This window comes from Pristis pectinata, chromosome 8 (assembly GCF_009764475.1).
Source record: "Pristis pectinata isolate sPriPec2 chromosome 8, sPriPec2.1.pri, whole genome shotgun sequence".
NCBI classification, from domain to species: domain Eukaryota; kingdom Metazoa; phylum Chordata; class Chondrichthyes; order Rhinopristiformes; family Pristidae; genus Pristis; species Pristis pectinata.
This window is the reverse complement of record NC_067412.1, coordinates 17,520,138-17,542,152: the sequence shown is the minus strand read 5'-3', so window position 1 is coordinate 17,542,152 and position 22,015 is coordinate 17,520,138. Positions and strand designations below refer to the sequence as shown.

The 22,015-nt window shown below is 39.5% G+C and overlaps 1 protein-coding gene across 2 annotated transcripts in view; it reads left to right on the top strand.

Annotated features, from left to right (window-relative positions):
* snx29 (sorting nexin 29) overlaps positions 1–22,015 on the top strand; it is a 423,313-nt gene that overhangs the window by 361,701 nt on the left and 39,597 nt on the right. Inside the window, exon 20 of one of the 2 annotated variants that reach the window (XM_052021671.1) lies at positions 15,024–15,163. The exons of the other annotated variant lie outside the window; for it this stretch is intronic. Within the exon in view, the coding sequence (XP_051877631.1) occupies positions 15,024–15,163 (140 nt within the window). The remainder of the gene's footprint in view (positions 1–15,023; positions 15,164–22,015) is intronic. 2 annotated transcript variants of the gene reach the window in all.

Here is a 22,015-nt window from a genome sequence, read left to right as displayed (position 1 = left end):
GACCAGCTTGGATGGGCATCTTGTCTGCATGGACCAGTTGGGCCAAAGGGCCTGTTTCCGTGCTGTGTGACTCTATTTTGAAATTGCCACACTTTATATTTAAATGATTTATTTTTGTTATAAATCACATCTTTCTTTCTGTTCCTATATTTTTCTGTATCTGATTTAACGTCGACTTAATTGATTCTCATTCCCTCTTTACTTCCTCTCTTCTTAGTTCTTAAATCATATTCATTAAGGAGATGCCTCTTTAGTCCCATTGTTCAACAGGGTTCTAGATGCTTGTTGCACATTTCTGCATTGTTCATAATCTTTCACTACCAGCAACTTTGTTGGCAAAACAATTCTATCTTAAGTGTGCGCAAGGAAGTTGAATTAATGGGATTTACCAAGTTATGCCACACTCCAACAAAGTCTGGCCCGTCATGCTTGTAGTTAGCAATGTTTCCAGAACTTGGACAGTATTTTCTCTGATGTTCATGAGTTGGATACCTTGTCTTCCTTTGGGAGACTGCAGGTAGCCTTCAGGGCGATCAGCATTATTTGTGGGGTTATCTGTTCCTCAAGGATATTTGTTCTTCAGTGAATTCATCTTCTATGTGGGTAGCTTTATCTGGACTAGCTGACATCTCCCTTGATATAGGAAAACACAGACATCCTAGTGAAATACTTAAAAGTCTGACATTGTCATAGAAACTTCCTGTAATTTCTCCATGATGTACTTTTGATTTTACAAGGGCACTCTTCTACATAGCCAAAGAACTGCATTTTTACCTAAAGATTCCTACAAGAAAGATTAAAAGACCTAGAACTTAACGAAGAAGTGAGAGTACCTTCATAATCCCCAGCCAGCTTCCATATCATTGAAATACTGGAAACTAGACATGCCAGATTGCTTGTTTACTCCCTGGCTCATTAAATTTTTGTTAACAAATGGATCACACACTGGTACTACTAAGTCCCTCTTAACGAGGTGTCTCTGGGTTTGCAGATTTTCTTCGATCCATGGTAAGGAATGTTTTGTTTGTATGAGCCTCCATAGTTTAATTAGTATTAGCTTTTTCCGTTCACAGCATTCTGTCTGAGCACAGACTCCATTTGAGAGCAATTCTTCTGGCATTTCTTCTGCAGAATTGCCTAACTCATTTCGCATTAAACTTTAATGCCACTGCTTTGGGCTGTATTTAAACCCAGAGCCCAGATGTCAAAGGAAAGCGCAGCTGCCAGGCCACTCGTATTAGTTCTATTCCATGTATTTAATTTTTTTTTACTTTGGTTAGGATATTTTTGTTTCATAAAGTCATTAATGTTGTTTTCTGGGATTATTCTGACCCAGATTTCTGTGGGAAGGGGAAAAGCTCAATAATTGTGAGTACTGTGGTCTAGTCCTGAGTCAGTATACAGGGAAAATAATGCTTTCCTGTCCTAAGAGGGTTCATGGTTCCAAATCAGAAAATTCTGTCCTTGCCATAGGCAAGTACCTCTTTACGTCAACAAAAATAATCAGGAAATCATAACATTCTTTCGTGTACAAGATGTAAAAATTTTTCAGCACCTCAAGCCACACTTTGAGGTGGCTGGATGTGAGAGCCATGCCAGTTTTTAGACTTCACATGTATTTGGTTTATTGGTTTATTATTGTCACTTATACCGAGGTACAGTGAAAAGCTTACCTTACAAACCGATTGTACAGATCAATTCATTACACTGTGCAGTTACATTGAGTTAGTACAAAGTGCGTTGATGTAGTACAGGTAAAAACAGTAACAGTACAGAGTAAAGTGTCACAGCTACAGCGAAAGTGCAGTGCAATAAGGTGCAAGGTCCCAACAAGGTAGATCGTGAGGTCATAGTCCATCTCATTGTATAAGGGAACCATTCAATAGCCTTATAACAGTGGGGTAGAAGCTGTCCTTAAGTCTGGTGGTACGTGCCCTCAGGCACCTGTATCTTCTACCCGATGGAAGAGGAGAGAAGAGAGAATGTCCCGGGTGGGTGGGGTCTTTGATTATGCTGGCTGCTACACCAAGACAACGAGAGGTAAAGGCAGAGTCCAAGGTGGGGAGGCTGGTGTCCTTGTTGCGCTGGGCTGTGTCCACAACTCCCTGCAGCTTCTTGCGGTCCTGGGCAGAGCAGTTGCTGTACCAAGCCGTGATACATCCAGATAGGATGCTTTCTATGGTGCATCGGTAAAAGTTGGTGAGAGTCAAAGGGGACAAACCAAATTTCTTTAGCTATGCTTTAGCATGAGGTCTAAGGTGTCACGTTCAGTGGAATCAGCCTTACACATGGGATGGCGCACCAAATCCTTTTCTCTGCTGGCTCCACCATGTAATTTATCAGCCCAAGTCTGGATGCTGCAGGCTTATCTGGGCAGTTCCATTATGAGAAACAGAGCACTATAGTATAGAATAATCAGCCAGGAGGCCCCTCATTTCTCATCTGCAAAGAAATCTGTTGAAGAAGCTGCTAAAAATGATTTGGTTAGGGATACTGCTCTGAGGAAGGATAATTGTACCTAAACAATCCTGAGTCTCTTCTTTATGTCATGTACAACTCCTTCAGATGAACAATTTTCCTCATGACCTCAGCTATGGTAGGGCACCTGGGTGTCATTTTTAGCTGAATGGTGCTTTAATGTTAAACAGAGTTACACATCTCTTTTCGCAAACAGCTCTTAAGCCAATGTTTGGAGAAAAGGAATGGTAAGATATGAAACTAAAGGAAGCTGACAGAATCAGTAATAAGCAGCTTGGAGAGAGTCGGCACAGACATGATGCACCGAACGGCCACATCCTGTGCTTTAGGTCAACCTTGGCTGATTCTATAATAATACTGTTAATTTTGCTTATGAATTGAAGAAGTCTGATTGGTGTTAATGGTCAGTTTCATTTATTCTGCTTGTTTTTCTACTTCGCTGGTGGAGGACTTGTAACTGCACAAGCGTAGCGTGTTTAGGAGTGGCTAGATAATTCCACTGAGCTGGCCCTCAACAGTTCAGCCAAGATATTATCAGGGATAAAAACAGTTTGTACAGTCAATAATTCTAACTGAAAATGTCAGCAGAGTCAATTGTATTTTCATGCTGGATATTGAACATTCCCAGACTGAAATGTGGCATAGGGCCTCAACCTTCAGTTGCCTGTCAGTCCATTACCAGCCCGAGCCAGATGAGGAACGAGAAACAGAAAATGCTGGAAACACTTGGTCGGTACGGTCAGTTCACAGGTTAAAGTCCTGAATAGGGCAGAGCAAATTTTGGAGCCATCAGGCGGGATCTTGCAGTGGTTGATTGGCTGAGACTGTCTGCAGGGAAAGGATTGTTTGCAAAGTGGGAAGCCTTTAAAAGTGTGATGTCAAAGAGTTCAGGGCTTGTTCCTGTTAGGGTGAAGGGCAAGGCTGACAGGTTTAGAGAACACTGGTTGATGAAAGATACTGAGGCTCTGGTTAAGAAAAAGAGGGAGGCATACACTGTGCATAAGCATTTGGGAACTGGTGAATCTCTTGACGACTACAAGAAGTGTAGGAGTGCACTTAAGAGAGAAGTTAGAAGGGCAGAAAGAGGATACAAGAGGGATCTGGCAGGCAAGGTGAAGCAAAATCCCAAAAGATTCTGTAGGTATATTAAGAGTAAAAGGGTGTCTAGGGAGAGAATTGGTCCTCTTAAAGATCAGCATGGCTGCGGGTGGAACCAAAGGAAATGGGTGAGATTTTTAATGAATATTTCTCTTCAGTTTCTACTGTGGAGAAACCAATGGAAATTAAGGAAATGGGGGAAATGAGTGGTCTTGTCTTGGACCACATATGAATTCGCAGGGAGGAGGTATTGGAGGCCTTAAACTGCATTAAGGTTGATAAATCCCCAGGGCCTGACCAGATCCATTTCAGACCCTGTGGGAAGCTAGAGAAGAAATTGAAGAGGGCTTTGCAGAGATTTTTGCTTCATCTCTGGCCACAGGTGATTTTCCAGGGGACTAGAGTGTGGCTAATGAGGTACCATTGTTTAAAAAGGGTAGCAAAAACAAGCCAGGAAACTACAGGCCAGTGAGTCTGACATTGGTGGTGGGTAAATTGCTGGAGGGGATTCTGAGGGACAGGACCTACCAACAGTTGGAGAGACAGGGTCTGATTTGGGACAGTCAACATGGCTTTGTGTGTGAGAAGTCGTGTCTGACAAATCTCTTGGAGTTCTTCGAGGAGGTAACCAATTGGGTAGATGAGGGTAGAACAGTGGATGTTGTCTATATGGACTTTAGCAAGACCTTTGACAAGGTGCCTCATAGCAGGTTAGTCTGGAAGGTTAGATCTCATGGGATCCAGGCAGAGATGGATTCATAATTGGCTCAGTGGTAGGAAGCAGAGGGTGATGGTTGAGGGTTGTTTCTCAGACTGAGGTCTGTGTCTAGTGATGTGCCACAGGGGTCGGTGCTGGGACCTTTGTTGTTTGTAATTTATATAAATGATTTGGATGTGAATGTACAAGGCATGGATAGTAAGTTTGCAAATGATACTAAAATAGGTGGTGTTGTAGATAGTGTAGAAGGTTATGAAAAATTACTGGGATATCTTGATCAGTGGGTATGTGGGCTGAGGATTGGCTTTCAACCCACATAAATGTGAGGTATTGCATTTTGGGAGATCAAACTAGGGTAGGACTTGCACAGTGAACGGTAGGGCCCTTGGGAGTGTTATGGAACAGAGGGACCTAAGAGACCGAACAGATGGAACATCAGAGAATAAACCTTGAAATTTTAAAATTAACTGTTTCATTTGCTGCTTTTGCTGAGGCTGTAAATGAGCCAATTTTTCTTCAAGGTTCTCATCATTAATACAGCTTTCCTAATATCATGAATACCATCATAGACCAGGTGTGAAGCATCAATGAACTCATTCTCATCCGGCTGCTGAGCAGGATTGGCACTAAGTGCTTCCATAGCAGCTTCCACTTGCTCAGTAAATCGTGGCATAACAGTATTAGACAACAGGTTGGTTGCTTCCAGAACTTTTTCAGTGTAGACTCCAGGTTCATAGTTGTCCATTTCTGAAGTAACAACATGTACAACTCTTGCAGCACGCCCTCGAATTGCACCAGCTGTATGTTCTAGTCCATCTACATCTTTCTCTTGGAGTGTGATAACACATTTATTTACATCTTTGAGGATGTGATTCTCTTAAACACACAAGAAGTCATCAATGGAATTAATGTTATCCACAGCATCTGTCAGCACACGCACTTGTTTCTCCCATAATTCTTTGAAGAGATCCATATTGTCCTGGGCTACCTTACTCTGAGGTTTAGCCGCCAGTGCCAGGGCAGCATTTATGACCTGTGGGCAAAGGCCTTCAAGCTGAGTGGCTGCCATGTGAACCAGTTTCACACCTTCTTCATTGTTGGAAATGGAGCTTAATTTTGCAAGAGTATGAAATCGGTGTCACAGGTAGGTAGGTGGTGAAGAAGGCATTGGTGCACTGGCCTTCGTCAATCAGGCATTGAATATAGGAGTTGGGAAGTTATGATGCAGTTATATAACACGTTGGTGAGGTCCCACTTGGAGTATTGTGTACAGTTTTGGTCACCCTGTCATAGGAAAGATGTTATTAAACTAGAAAGAGTGCAGAAACGATTAACCAGGAGGTTGCCTGGATTTGGGGGTCTGAGTTACAAGGAGAGGTTGCATAGACTAGGACTTTATTCTCTGAAACACAGAAGATTGAGGAGTAGGACCTGATAGAGGTATATAAGATTATGTGAGGCATAGCCAGGGTGAAAGCACCTAGTCATTTTCCCAGAGAGGAAACAAGAGGGCATAGGTTTAAGATCAGAGGCGAAAGATTTGAAAGGGACATCAATGGCAGCTTCTTCATGCAAAGGATGGTGCATATTCGGAATGAGCTGCCAGAAGTAGTGGTTGAGGCAGGCATATTGGCAACATTTAAAAGCCATCTGGATAAGTACATGGATAGGAGGGGTTTAGAGGGCTATGGGCCAAACATAGGCAGATGGGATTAGCTTGCTGGGCAACACAGTCGGCATCGATGAGTTTAGCCGAAGGGCCTGTTTCCATGCTATATGACTATGTCACTCAACAGCCTAGGCAACATCTGTACAAAGAATAACTGTTAATGTTTTAGGTCCGGGACCCTCTGTCAGCTGCTGCCTGACCCATTGAATGTTTAGAGCATTTTCTGACTTTATTTCAGATTTCTAGCATCTGCAGTTCTTTGATTTTCATCTAGACCAGTTCTTGGTTTTGTTTCTGCTGCATTTACATTCCAAGTATGCAGAGAGTTTTGTAGCTTCTCAAGGTTGGTACTTTATTTCAAGAAATGACTTATGTTGCTTCTGCCATCCCCTTTTACATCGAAACTGGTTGATCTTCAGCTTACTGGTGATTTGTCAATTTGGGGATTAATTATTTCAATGTTTGTCATGCTCTCACTCCACTCTTCATTTGCATTGATTCATTGAAAAATCTGCTATTCCTGTCCTTTCTTGCACCAAGACTTCTCAACAATCATAATGGTCTTTGCTGACCAGCATTAGCTCCCAGTTCCCTAGTACTCATGTTGAACTTCTGTCATGGCATTGCCTTTTCCTTTCTATGTACCCACTTTCAGCCCAACCATGTCCCCAATGTTCTCCATTTGCTTCTGTTCCCTCTGTGTTTCTCATTTTCTATCACCCAGGCATTGATGGACATGCCCGCTAGATCCAGTTCTATTGAGCTTTTTCCTCCTAACCACTTTGTCTATTCCTATCTCTATGATACATTCTGTCGATAACGGCTTTGGGCCTGCATCCAGGTTTGTTTGATAACACCTCTCTGAAGCATTTTTGGAACATTGAAGAAATTATGAACATTGTGTTTTGGTAAAACTGAAGCTGAGTGTGTCTGAATTGATCCATCTTTCCTTGTGTGCTGAATAAGAGTCAAGTCATGGTCTCAGCAACATGTGATGCCTCTTTGATAAGAGTTTGCTAGTAAAGAGAAGGAAAAGAGGTATGAACATGTTTTGTTGGATGCGCTCAATTCTCCAGATTGCAATAAATTTACACAATATTATTTTTATTAACACAAAAGGTGCTGGAGGAACTCAGTGGGTCAGGCAGCATCTATGGAGCAAAATGAACAGTCGACTTGTAGTCCAGATAAAGGGTCTGTCCACTTCCCTCCATAGATGCTGTCTCCATAGATGCTCCATAGATACTGAGTTCCTCCAGCGCCTTTTGTGTTGCTCCAGATTCCAGTATCTGCAGTGTCCTTTGTCTCCATTTTGTTTTAATTAAATTTAGTTAATCACATCTTCCTTTGTCCATAAAATGTGATTCAGTACCTGACCCCTGTATACCTTTCTGAAGAACCAGTCTCCACCAGGAGTTTTGGGGTAAACGCAGTTGGCCTCAGTGGTGACACTTGTTCACAATACAGCACATCCTGCTTTAAGATATTAAGTTAAGGAGCTCATTATATTAATGACTGGAAGCATAAAGCAGCTATTACTGTATTGGCTCACTATCTATGATCAATTGCACCAGTGGATTTTTGTTTTGTATGGCTGGTATTATTTAGCTTCATATTTTTGGTGTAATTTGAGGATCAAAAATTATCAACTGAAATAACTTTACAGATATGAGTATGTTAGAGCATTTCTAACACAAATTACTTTGCTCTTTTCAAAGGAAGAGTTTTAACATAACGATGTATTTCTACAGAAAATAATAACAAGCACAAGGTGATTTAATTGCCTATGTATGAGTGCAGTCATTCCTCGGAATTAGTCAGATTTAAATGTCAGACTGCAGTTATTTTTATTGAGGAACTAAACAGACTTGAAATGACTGGGAATGTCAGTGATGCATATCAAATAAGAAATGTTCAGTGCAATCCATAATGCCACTAAATTATCACCACATTCTCATCTTTGTTCAAGTTCTGAATATTTAAGGGCTAAAAATACAATTTATTTCTTCCTGATTCAAATGCTATAACTGATGTCTGTCTCAAAAAAATCTTGAAGTAACTACCTCCTATGTATTCCTTTCATTTCTAATTTTCTCCTATTACCCTTTTGGCCTGAGGTCAATTATTCACCCTTGATTTACTATTCCTCAGTGTCTAACCAGTCAGCCTTCTATATGTCAGTATCTGTTGGACCTGACATTGGAATGCTTGATCCTAATACATGGTTCAAAAGTAGAAAGGTCTTAATCAAATTTATATTATTCACCTTGATGAAAGATAATGGGCCAGACTTTCCAGTGCCGCAGGATATCAGCCATGTGCCCTTGAAGTGAGCTGTTTCCTCCAGCAAGTTCCTGAGTGCATTCTCCTACTGGAGCTGGATTCCAGCATATCATCACGTCCCAGTGTAGCCAGTCTTTCAGCATGAGTGAGTGACTCTGTTCTCAGAATGGCTTTGACAATCAGTAAAGCCACACTCCTCCAGCTCACGGACTATCAAAGCTGTCCTGCAATTGGGTATTTGTGAATGACTTTGACATTCATAAACATTCAAAAAGTCTTGAGAGCAAATAAAAAAAATCTTAGTTGCTTTTTAAAATACTAAAAAAAATACTCTCAAACATACAAAACAGTACATTTAGACAATCCAGATGAAGGATATTGATCTGAAACACCGACTCTCCGTTTCCCTCCATAGACACTGCCTGACCTGCTGAGCTCCTCCAGCGTTGTTCCAGATTACAGCATCTGCAGTTGTTTGTGGCTCCTAATAAATTTAAACTGCTAGATTGAAATGAAAAAAGTTGTTTGCTCATCATGCTGGGGACAGCCATTACTTTCTGTTGATTCCAATGGGGCCACTGTACTTTGGCTGGGTTTAACCTGGTGCAGGCTCAGTGGGCAGTTTTCCCAGCCAGTGAGTTGGGCAGGCCATAGAAATTGAGGACACCAGTAAAATGCAGGTGCATCCAGCCATGTAGAGTGACTTGGAGGAAGATATCACTACTGCCTTACAGAGCTGCCTGCACTGGGCTTTGGTATTTTGTGGAGAAACTTGGGTAAGTCCCAAAGGAAGCACTACTGTGTTATTGGAAAATATAAGTATTAAAGATCGCATTATTATTTCAGAGACATTATTAAAGCATTTCTCAGTATTTTCACGTGATTGTATCAATTGGTGGAAAATTATAATAATGGTTGCTCATTTGCAGTGGTGTTTGTAGCACATTTGTGTCTGTGTGAAATGTTAGTTTTGTTTTGGTTGCCCTTGCATCTTCCTAATCCAACATTTTAAAAAAAACATCAAAGCATTACCTCTTTATTCAGAACTGTTGTACTCAACTTCCAACATTAGACATTTGCTTTAAAAAAGTGCTTATGAGATGCAGCAAAAACTTGGCTTAGTAATATAGTTTGGGCATCTCTAATCAGTCAATCTCAGTTGGCTGGATTGTTGTAATGGAACAGATGACCTCAGGTTAAGTGGACCTTGTAACACTGTATAAATATCTTCTTCCACAGACGGGGCTACTTAGAATGGATGCCTTGTATAAATTATCTTCTTTGAATTGACTTAATTTGAATTGAATCTTTCTTTTAATCAGTACATTCACATCCAGTTAAAAACAGTGATACAGGTAGTACTGCTGCATCACACTCCAGCAACCCTATTCTATCCTGACTTCTGGTGTTGCTGGAATAAATTTTGTACATTCTCCCTGTGATCCATGGGTTTTTCCTGGGTGCTCTGTGCCTCCCACAATCCTAAAGATGTGGTGGTTGGTAGGTTAATTGGCTACTATAAGTTATCCCTAGTGAATGGGGTGGTAGAATCAGGTATCTGTGAGAGAATAGTTTACAGCAAAAGAAGGGGGGTGGGTTAATGAGATTACTGGGATTGCTCTGAGGGCTGGCATGGTCTTGATGGGTTGAATGGCCTCTTGTAAGAAAGTATGAAAAATAACTGCAAAATAAGTAACAAAAACATTAAGTGCTGAAAAAATTCAGCAGTTTGGTCAGCATCCATGATAGAAGCAGCAAATCTTGATCCCTATACTGCCTGACCTGTTGAATATTTCCAGCACTTTCTCATTTTATATTAGATTTCTTTAAAATTAACAAATGTTTTATATTTCTTTATATGTTAATTTAGCAAATACATTTAGGAGTTTGGATGCAAGCCCAAGATGTAATTCTTGGTATACTGCTCTGCAAACCATTTTATCTGATCAAACTGGTTATTTTCACTACTTTGCTTCCAGGATTCATCACATATGCAGAATATGTGACATAATAATTTACCAAATTCTTTAAATTTATACAATGGTACTGTTGTCATACTGATTGCAATTTAGTATTGAAATAAATATTAGCAACCATGATTTAATCTTATTAATTCATTTAAAAATGTTGTTATCATAAAGGTGCATTACTTATTTGATATTGTTTTATTTTAAAGTTGAGCCTGGCTAAGAGGACATCTGCTCACCAGCATATAATAATGGGCAGGATTCCCTCCATTCCAAGTTAAAGATAAAGAAAAGAGTAAACAAATTAAGTGGCAACTCCAAGACAAGGTGCAGGTGCTGCAGCTCCTTCCAGCACCACACAAAGGAAATAAGTCAGATTGTGCTGGTTGTGGTTGGTAGTTCCGAACAGAACCACTGGCATTCAATTATTCATACTGAAGTCCTAGACTTGCACATCTGAAAGTCTAAGATATCCTGCCAGATTTGGGGGCTGAATGTGCCATTGAGCTCCATTTCTGGATTCCCCACGAAGTCCAGTTGTGGGGCAAAGTCTTGCCACAATTCCCGAGCATTATACTGGGGAATTACTACTTGGATGCTTTGCTTGGTCCATACCTGGATCAGGATGCAAAACTTCACTGAGAATTCATTAATTTTAATGGGAATTTTAGCCCTGTAGATTAAATGGCAAAGGAGAAAGTGAGATATTAATTATTTTGTTTAGTTTATTTGTTTCAATTATTGATGTGTTCATGCATTTTTATTAGTGAGGCAAAATGGCCCCTAATTAAGAAATTTATTCCCCCCCCAAAGTGTTTTACCTAATCCTCATACATGTAAATCAACTCTGTATTTTTGAAGTTCAGCATATTAAGCATTGATCCTGAAGAATCATTTCCACTCTATAATTTCTCAATATTCATGACTGTTGGAAATAAGAAGTATCATCATTCACAGAATATTATGAGAAGAGACATTGGAACCTAATTTTCATTGCAACAATTTGTTCATCACACTCAATTTTCTCAGGGTTATGGTGAGAGCACAATATATATTTTGAAAGCTTCTGCAAGAATATCTTTACAAAGCCAATTTGTAAATTAATCATTGGATCTGGAGCCATGGTTAACATTGTGGGTTTCGTACATGGCATGATAAAAGTCTGTCTTGCAGCTAGACGGTTGTATTTTATATCACATTTCTATTCCTTGGGAATAATAAGAATTCTACACTTCTAATTTGTTTTAGTTTATCTGTTTGCTTAATTATTGCTCTTAAATGGAAAGTTCAGAATTTGACAATAAAATCTCAATAATATGCAATTTCTTGAAGGACTTTGGCATTAGTGTGATAATTAACATGTGTCACCTCTGAACCATTTCCAGGTTTTGTTTGCAGTCTTTTATTTGTAAGGTAATAGGTTTCAACCAGGGCTTAGAACACAATCCAATGAAGCATTAATTTTTATATATTGCAATTAAAATAGAATTTGAGCATCTGAAATATTATGAAGTGCAGTGCATATAAATTATTCTCTGAGCTGTTCAAAATGCTAATTATGAATTTTGTGTCTTTTCACATTTGTAGATTTATACTTCACTTTAGTTTAAGATTTGATAGGAACCTGCTGTGTACCCAGCCATTCACATTGAAATTATGTCTATCTGACATTTGCAATTTGTTCCAGAAACATGTGGGTTATTTCTGCTTGATATGATCAATTTTCACACTAAAAACATCAATTACTGGCATTTCTATTGAAATAGCATTCTCTTAGCAATGGCTAATGCATAAAATGCTAAATGTTTTGAGTAACACAAATATAAAATGAATACACACAAGCCAGGGACACTTTGACGATGTGGATTCAAATTCATTTTTAGAATACTAGGAGTAATTTTGTATTTGTCATACCTGCTGGAAATGAAATAATTCACAGTGGTTCAGTTGCACCAGTGATGCTTAGTTTAAGGTACGATGTTGGAAAAGATTTGAGAGAACTTTACCCTACATTCTGATGGTGATTTACATAAGATCTTTGCTTCTTGCCTTTGTTATTTTCCTCACGCTCATCATCAAAGGCAAGTCACAAAGTAAGATGCTCCTTGAATAGCTATCTGTGAATTTATAAGCACAGTTTTTACTTAGACAGCCTGCAGAGGACTCTACTGAATCCCTAATTGTTAGTATCATTTTGCTGTTTATGGTGGAAACCCACGTGATCATCTAGTTTGTGGAATGCACTGTCCTTTAAGATATGACTTAGGCTGCAAGTAGTAGACAGCAAACAATAACGGCTGCCCCACATAGATACATGTTTAAAGAAATGGGCAGATAGGTAACAGATGCAATAAAAAGTCAAAGCAATGTATTTCTTAGCAAAATGGGTGTATGCGTTCAGTGGAAAGATATTGCTGAAGGTGCACAACTTTATATAGTGGAACTACTTCCATTGGCATAGAGTAGGCTTAGAGATTGAACAGAAATTATTTCAAATTATGAAGTGTTATGGTGAGTTGAATAGGAAAAGATAATTTCCGTTGATTGGAAAGCTAGTGACAATGGGTCATCAATTTCATTTTGCCCTTCAAAAAGTAGGCTTGAAATTCTTTATACAGCATGTTGTTTGAAATGGAAGGCATGCCCATAGGAAGCAATTAGGACTGTGAGACTATTTCACCTTTTTAATGGAGAAGTAGATAAATATTTGAAGCAGAGATTGATACATAGCCACAGGCAAAGGCTTCTTAAAGATCCATTGTGGATGTGCTGAGTCAAATGCCTTCCTTCTGTGCTGTACACTTCTGTGCTTCTATCATTGCTATGCACCTTGTTTACAACAATACTCTTTCCTGAATATAGACAATAGTATGTATGCAAGTAATAGAAATATTAAAATTCACTGTAAAACTGGACCTAAGATGACATCCCATACAAGAATTTTAGGTGTCATTTTGTCAGGCCCCTCAATTTACAGCTGACTTCTTAACAGTTTAAGTAGAAAACTGATCAGCAGGATGAGTGCTCTGAGATTTAAACTTGTGCCTTTTGAAGCCCAACCAGCAACATAGAAAATCTAGCTTTAAAGAATAAACAAACCTGCCTATCATACCAGCACTTAAAACCACACTAAATCCTGCAGCTTGTTTAGGTTAGGATTAGCACAAATCTATTCATCGTTTAGTTACAAAATCCATTTGACTTAACTGTTTACCTGAACAAAAACAAACAGGTGGACATGTTGACACGGGCATACTAATACCTTTGTAACTTCTCCAATTGGTTGCTAAAATTGCATGTGGTGATTTTACAGGCCTTATGCAGGAACAGTAAGAAAAATAGCAATTTAATCTATTTTGGTTTGTTAGCTGGGGTTTAAATGTCGGCAGAAGTGACAAGAGAACTAAAATGTTATTCTTCCTACAGGGCTTTTAAAGTGCTTTTTAGAATCACAGAGCTGTTATTGGCACAGGAGGAGGTCATTTGTCTCAGTGAATCTGTGGCAACCCTGTAGAGCTGTCCAGTGGGCCAGTGGGTCCCTTCCTCGCTGTTTTACCACAGATCTGCAAATTAATTGTCGTAGAGTCAGACAGGATGGAAACAGGCCATTTGGCCCATCGTTTCCACATCGACCAGTGGGCACTCATCTGTATTGCCCCATCTTCTGGCACTTGGCCCATAGTCTTTAGTGCCTAGGCAATTTAAATGCTTGTCTAGACACTTCTTGAATGCTGTCAGCGACTCTGCTTCCACCACTCTCTCTGGCAGTGTGTTCCAAGTACTCACCACTCTCTGGGTGAAAAGTTTCTCTTTGTCATCCAAGTTCCTTCTAAATTAATGATTGGCTCTGCCTCTACCACCCTTCCAGATGACCAGCACCATCTGCTTAGAAAGGTTTTTCTTCACATCCCCATTATCCTCTGGTTCTCCAATCTAAACATAAAAACTGAAATCTCTCAACCCTGGAACCATTCCTATGCATCATTTTTGCATCCTCTCTCGGATCTTCATATTTTCTTGTTGCGATGATCAGAATTGGGAACAATAATCCAGTTATGGTCCAAATGGTACTTTACCTGAGGACATGAGGTGATCCTGTATCATTAGCGTTGCATGCACACACATACAAAAAGTACATTCTAAATTACAGAAAATGTAAATGTGACCACTTTGGTATCTCTCTTTGTTCAAAATGGTTTAATTTAATTTTTTGAAAAATTGCATTTTATTATGAACACTTCGATTACATTAAAACAAAAAACTACAGTTGGATAAGATTGTTTTCAAAATGTAGCTTAATGCAGAAAAATTGTCTCTCTGCCATTAACATTCACGTATTTTTCATCAATAAGTGAGAATCCTGGAGCTCTATGCAGTCAGTATAATTTCTTAAGTGAAACTTAGTTACTTGTAGCATTTCTAGCCATGAATCCATAATATTTGTTGCATTGGAAAGCAGCACCTTTCTTTATTCATAAATGTCACTATTTCAGTCTTACATTAGATAATTTCAACAGTTAACCCTTACACGTTCAGGTCCTGCTAAGTGGACTTTCTTGATGCTAAACAGTCTGTATAATTTTGCAGATGCTTGTATACTTTCCTGCTAACATGGGAAAAATTATGGACTGAGGCAGCTGTTATTGTGAAAAACAAAGTAATAATCATGGCTGCTGGTCTGTGCTGATGAGGTGTATAGATTACAAACTATCATTGGTTGCATAAGTTTAATAGCAGTCTTGTAGCATTACCTTGTTAAGAAAAGGACAGTATTGTAATTACATGATTTCCATTTTCATGTGCTTTTAAGGATGCAAAGTTTGTGGAGGAACGTCGTAAACAACTCCAGGAGTACCTGAGGAACATAATGAACAAAATTATACAGACGCTCCCAGAGTTTACATCCAGCCCTAAGAAAGAGACCCTCATAAACCTGCTTCCATTTTGCGTGTAAGTATAGAGCTGTTATTTTAAGAATATATATATTCTTAAATATTTTATATATATATATATATATATATATATATATATATATATATATATATATATACACACACACATATATATATGTGTGTGTGTTTTTTTTTACAGAGTACATTTTTGGGGTATTTAGGATATATATGTAGGTTTATTTTCAATTGTGCTGCTTGGCATTCAGATACGTTACATATTTCATTCATAGAAAGTGTATCCCATTATTCCATTTGATAATTATTCACACGGCCCACATCATTGCCTGTTTCAAAGAACCAATTAAAGTAATACAACAGTAATACTATTCTGATTCATTGGCAAGGCAAAACAGTTGATTTTTCCTATAATCCTCACCTGCAGTAGCTCATTGCATCCTCTCATTTATTACATTTTATTACTTACAATTCATTTAAGGCTTTTACCATGATTGTCTGTTCCTTCTGAGGTCCCAATTTTCAGCATATGTTGTGCATTTGATTCTAAAGTAATAAATATCATTTGAGTAGTTGGCAACTGCAATTTATGTGTCTTAAACCAGTATTAATAATGTATGCCAAATCACCTTTATTGTGATACTGAAAAACTGAACGCTGATTAAAACATGAGGCAGAAAATAGTATTCTGAAACATTCATTATCATCTTTAGTAAATAATGATCTTTGGAGAATATGGCAGTTAACATGCAAGTAGTGTCTGTTGGCTCATTCTGTCAGGTTATGTGTTTTGCTTTGTTTTGTTGTGTTTCCAAGTTTTACTTCTGCCATAAAATCCAATATGTTGGTTGCGCCATTGTAATAATTTCATTTTTACATTGATCCGCCAGTAATTTGTCGCTTTGATTCCTTGGAAATTTGCATGAAGGCCTGCTTGATGCTCTGTATTTTGCAATATAAATTAATTAAAATAACTAATTTCTTATCAAATTTATTAACTTTACTGCTATTTGTTCTGGTCGAGCACTGTAATGCTGAGACAATTTGGTACTGATAACTTTGGTTGTATTCACACTGAAGGACAAAGTAATGGCAAGGACATAATAGCTATCAAATTAATCAAGGTTGTGCATTGAAGATGAGTAGTTTCATTGAGTAATGAAATCATATAATTTATTAGTGCTGTTTTCATTGTCAAATAATTTTAGAAGATTTGAATAAGTTTAAATCTTCTAAAAAAAAGCTACGACTATTTTGCATAAAAAGGATGTTTTGAAGGGACTGAATTTAAAATGTTCCTTCATAAATGTTTAATAAATGCATTGTGTTAGTGATTCATTGCACACTACATATGCTCTATTAAAAACAGAAAATTCTGGAAACACTCAGCAGGACTGGCAGCTTCTGTGGAAAGGAAAGCTAAGTTAATGTTTCAGGTCGAAGAAACTTCTAACAAAACAGTTCTGATGAAGGATCTTCATCCTTCGCAGATGCTGCTTGACCGAGTATTTCCAGCATTTTCTGTTTTTATTTCAGATTTCTCGCATCTGCAGTTTTTTTAATCATTTCTAATCACTCAAGTACAGAAAAGTAAAATGGTCAGTTACAGGCTATAGTGTTGTACAGATAGGAAGCCGTCATCTTAAGACACAAAAGTGGGAAGGAATTTTGAAAATTTTCTTTTATCTTGAGAGAATCATTCTCCTTGATCCTTGCAACAAATTCTGTTCCCTACCCAGCTTCTCCTTCCTTCTCCCTGACAACTGCTTGAAACAATTTGTAACCTAGACTTTGGCCCTGTCTTGGTATATTGCTGCTGAAATATTTATCTATGCCTTTTGCCATCTCTAGAAATTATTGTCTAATGCACTCCAATGCAGACAAGCTCCTACTTTTTACCCTGATATTCCCAAATCTTTGCTACCCATGACCTAGTACTCGTGTTCCATTTACCCAGTGAGGTACACTGGCTTCTGGTTAAACAACGGCTTGTTTTAAAAAAAAATCTCAGTTCTGTTTTAAAATTCTTCCATGACCTTGCCCATCCCTCCTCTCTAATCTCTTCCAGTCCAAATCTCTGAAATATTTGTGCTCCTCTAACTCTGGTATCTTGACTGTCCCTGATGTTAATAGCTCCACATTGGTGGTTGTGACTTCCATTGCCAAGGCCAAAAATCCTAGAATTTATCTTTTAATCATCTCTGCCTCTCTTTCTTCCTTTGACCAAGTATTTTTGTCATCTGTCTTAACATCTCCTTATGTAGCTTTGTGTAAGATTTTGTTTGCCCTTTTTCTTCTTCTTGGGGTCACTGATGACTTGTTTTCTCTCCAGATATGGCTGATAAGGCCTTGATGGGATCCACAAATAACTCTACCCAGAGGTGCTGGATGGGGTGGGTGGTTCTATGCTCTTTCTGTCACTTCTGTTTGGTTTCTGTGATCGCGTTGAAAAGGCTTGAGGTACTTATTGTCTTACCAGATGCTGCCCCTCCATTTTGATCACAGGCCATTTTCATGAGTCAATGAGGCTTTGAGAACATCCTTCAGGAAATCTCATAATGTAATAGAGCTCAGAAGAGAATACTTGTTTCAGGCCTGCTGACAGAATGGCTGGCCCGTGTTGGCCTGGTAGAGCACATTGATGTTGGTTTACTTATCCTGTCAATGGATTTGAAGAATTTTTAAGAGATGGTGTTATCAGTGCCTTTGAGGTGTCTGCTGATAGCCTATATTTCTGCAGCATACAGGAGGGCAGGTATCACTGCTGTGAGTAGACTGTAAGTATAGTACTGGGTTTGAGGTCTTGGTTTTCAAACACTCTTTTCCCCAGACAACTAGAGACTAGGCTAGTGCATTGGAGACAGTGGTGAATTTTGTTGCTGATACCTGCCTTTGTGAGAGGTGGCAGAGGTGGAAAGTGATCCATGTTACCAGGATCTCATCAGGACCTATTGTTGGGGAGAGATATTGAGCAGGTTGGTTGGGGACATTTGTCTAAAGGATATTTAATACAAGGGCCCTTCTCTCTCGTACTTCAGAGAACAAGTAAGTAAAGACTTGGAGCTTAGTCTCCATTTGCGTACCTATACAAGTGTCATCTGCGAACCTTAGCAATGTGAATGAGGTGGGAGCGACTTTGGTTTCGAAATGGAGGTGGTGAAGATTAGTTTCCCATTAATTAGCTTCATTCCATTGTGGAATTTGTTGGAGGTGAGGTGAAATGTTGCAGCTTGAAGGTTGTAGGGAGGTTTGGAGTGACATCAATGACAAAATTCACCACTGTCGCCAGTGCACTAGCATAGTCTTTGGCTGTCTGAGGAAAAGAGTGCTTGAAGATCAAGATCTCAGTTGAGATTTGGTCTGTGGTTAACCTTTTGGTTTAATTCACAGCTTGCATATCATGCGGCAGGAGGTGTAGAATGGAGAAGAATCTTTGACTGATGCCAAACTTAAGAAGGATTCTCCACAATTCCTCTTCGTGACAGGTTTTTGTCAGGTTACTAAAGAACATGTGCAGTGGTTGATGATGCTCCCTACATCTTTCTTGGAGTTGTCACATCATAAAAATCTTGTCTATTGTACTTGTTGACAGGCAGAATCTGCCCTGTGACACAGGCCACTGGGAGAATCAGTTGAAGTGAAGCCTTTTGATGACGTTTCCTGTAGCAGGCAGCAGGGAAACCACTCTGTAAATACTATAACCGGATCAAGCTCCTTTCTTAAAGATAATCACAGTTATGCTTCTCTGAGTTCTCTTGGCATTCCCTTCTCTTCTCACATGAAGACAAGGTTGTGAATTCAGCCAATTTTAGAAGTTCAGTAGACATTCTGCCTAGATATCTTGTCGTTTTTCGGCAAGTTTATGTCTTTTGTTGGGCAGGTGTAATGGTGGGATGGAGTCACAAACAGAGCATCTGAAACCTTATCTGTTTCTTTCTTCATGGTTGCTGCCAAAACTGTTATGCATTTTTTTTTGTTACTCTACTGGAAGTAAATTGACTGTTTATGTATGTCATTGCTGTTTAAGGGATCTTGTACACAAATTAGCTACCAAGGGTTTTTTCCACTGGCTATCAATTTTTTTCTGCACATGTAGGCACATGTGCAGTTACTAACATTTCCCCATGAAATTCAAATCTACTGTGATAGACAAATGAATTTATACGGAATTATTTGTAAAGTACAGTGATTCCTAGGGATATGAAACATAGAGGAGGTGCTGGAATTCTAAAGGATGAATGGATGATAGACATTATAAAGTGGGTGGGAGATCATTACAGATAAAACAGATTCAGTATACAAAATAAGTCTGGATAATTGTCTGGAAACGTTATTGCGTAATTGACACAGCCAACACTCGAGCACTGTATACAAATGTTCCTGCTTTGTCAGACCATTAGCATATCTTCATGAAGTGTTCCAAGTGGAGCTTCTTTTGTTCTGTGATAATCATAATGCTGCAAGGCTCATTTTTAGACCTGACTGGTTTTGAGTTTCATGCATAGAGCAGAAAGTGAAAAAGAATCATATTGTGTCCACCACCAGCTGCATCTTCCCCTCCCTGCCCTTTCTGCTTTCTGCAGGGATCACTCTCTCTCTGTGACTCCCTGGTTCGCTCATCCCTCCTCTTCCCACTCCCCTTCCCCAGGCACTTTCTGCCATAGGAGATGTAACACCTGTCCCCAACCACCTCCCTCACCACTATCCAGGGACCTAAACAACCCTTCCAGGTGAAGCAGTGATTCACATGCACCTTCTCCAATGTTGTCTCTTGCATTTGGTGCTCTCAATGTGGTCTTCTCCACATCAGTTGGAGCAAGCACAGTCCAGGCGACTGCTTTGCTGAGCACCTATATTGTATCTGCCATGGCCATCTGGAGCTCCCAGTTGCAAGCCATTTTAATTCCCCTCCACATTCCCACATCGCTTGTCTGTCCTTGGCCTCCTCCACTGCCAAGGTGAAGCCAAGTGCAAACTAGAGGAATGACATCTCATATAGCACCTGGATAGCCTACAACCTGATGGCATGAACATTGAGTTTTCCAGTTTCAGGTAACCTGCTCCCCCTCTGTCCCTTTCTCTCTCTTCTCCTGGTCTCCCCGGTTCCTCTTCCACATGCCCAACCCCCCCCCCCCCCCCCCCCCACCCCCTCTCACCCAGTTTCTTACCCCTTCTCCACTGACTCCATCTGCCCATCGCCCACACACCTCCCACTGGGTTCTCTCATTTAGTGTTCCCATCTGCCCATCCTACTTTCCTTATTTGATTCCATGCTCCACCTTCCTTTTCTATCAGATTCCATCATCTGTAACTCTTTGTTTGCCTCCCACCTACCATCTTCCAGCCTCTGTTCCTATTTCCACCCTTTCGTCCCTCCTCCTGCCAGTCAGCCCACCTCATCTGAATCCACCTATCACTTACCAACCCTTGTCCCACCCCTCCCCCTCGCCTCTTTATGCTGGCCATCTCACCTTTACTCTTTCAGTCCAGGTGAAGGATCTTGATCTGAAACATCAACTGTCCATTTCCCTCTGCAAATGTTGTCTGACCCATTGAGCAGTTTGGTTTTTGCTCCAAATTCCGGCATTTGCAGCCTCTTGTGTCTCTAGTCATAATTGTAACAGAGCAATTTTGTTGTGCAATTTGCTTTGGGCCATGTTGTTAAGTGCTGTGCTCCCGTCCAATCCAGTTAGCTTATCTTAGGCAGAAGATTTTCTCCTTCAGCATTTGAAAGTTTGAAATCCTGTTATGGTAACTCACCTGTAGCTCAGTGGCTATTTCCCACTTGCCCTGAATCAGAGGACTTTCAGTTCATGTCATAATCGAGGGACTTGAGAGCAAAATCCCCAAAAGATCTGGCATTGAAGGGCAGTGTGTAGTCTTTGAGGTGAGGCATTAAAGCAAAAACCATCTGGTTTATGAAGTGAATGAGAAAGATCTCATGGTACTGCAGTAGGGAAAGTTCTCTGAAGTAGTCTGGCCAATATTTACCCTGAATCAAAATCTATAAAACTCAATATCTGGTCATTGTCACATGCTGATGCAGCCATATTTCTCAACACAGCGACAGCCAATTACACTGCAAAATGAAGTACAATGTTATAAAGGAGGACATCCTGAAGTTGTAAAGATGTCTTATAATTTAAAGTTTTTTTCACAGCAGAATTTTGGGTTATTCTCCTGCAGTCACGAGCATTGTCCATAATCATTGTGCAGTATCGAATGACTATCGTGCAGTGTTGTGAAGTTAAATGTTAAAGTAAAAATAGCAACTGGTATTTATATAGACACCTTTACAACTTCAGGATGTCCCGAAGTTCTTTACAATGTAGTACTTTATTTACAGTGTAATTGGTTGTTGTTATGTTGAGAAATGTGGTTGCAACAGCATGTGACAATGACTAGAGATCGAGTTTTATGGGGTTTGATTCAGGATAAATATTGGACAGAATATAGAGATCCAAATTTTGGATAAATTATAATATGTGAAGGGACACTACTACTGAGTGAAGGAGATATTGACCAAATCAAGTTCAAAGATAGCAAAAACCTGGAAAAGAGATTAGGTAAGGATAAAGCCATGAATGCTCCTTGCTGATGATAGGAATATGGGGAATGAAGCTAATCTCCTGGTTGAAAAGAATGCTGAGATCTTGCACAGTATGGTTCTGTCTGAGTCAGTGGCCAAGAGTGTGATGGAGTCAGTGATGAATGAGTACAGTTTTGAGTAGAGGCCAAAGAGGATGTCTTTGATGTGCAGCTGAAGGAAAGTTTGACTCATCCATGACAATTTTGGATTATGACGTTTGAAAGCAGGAGCTGATTGTGGGGTTAAGGAGAATGGTAAAGCAATGGAATTGAGTGATATTTCTTTGGGTCAGTCACCAAGGAGCAA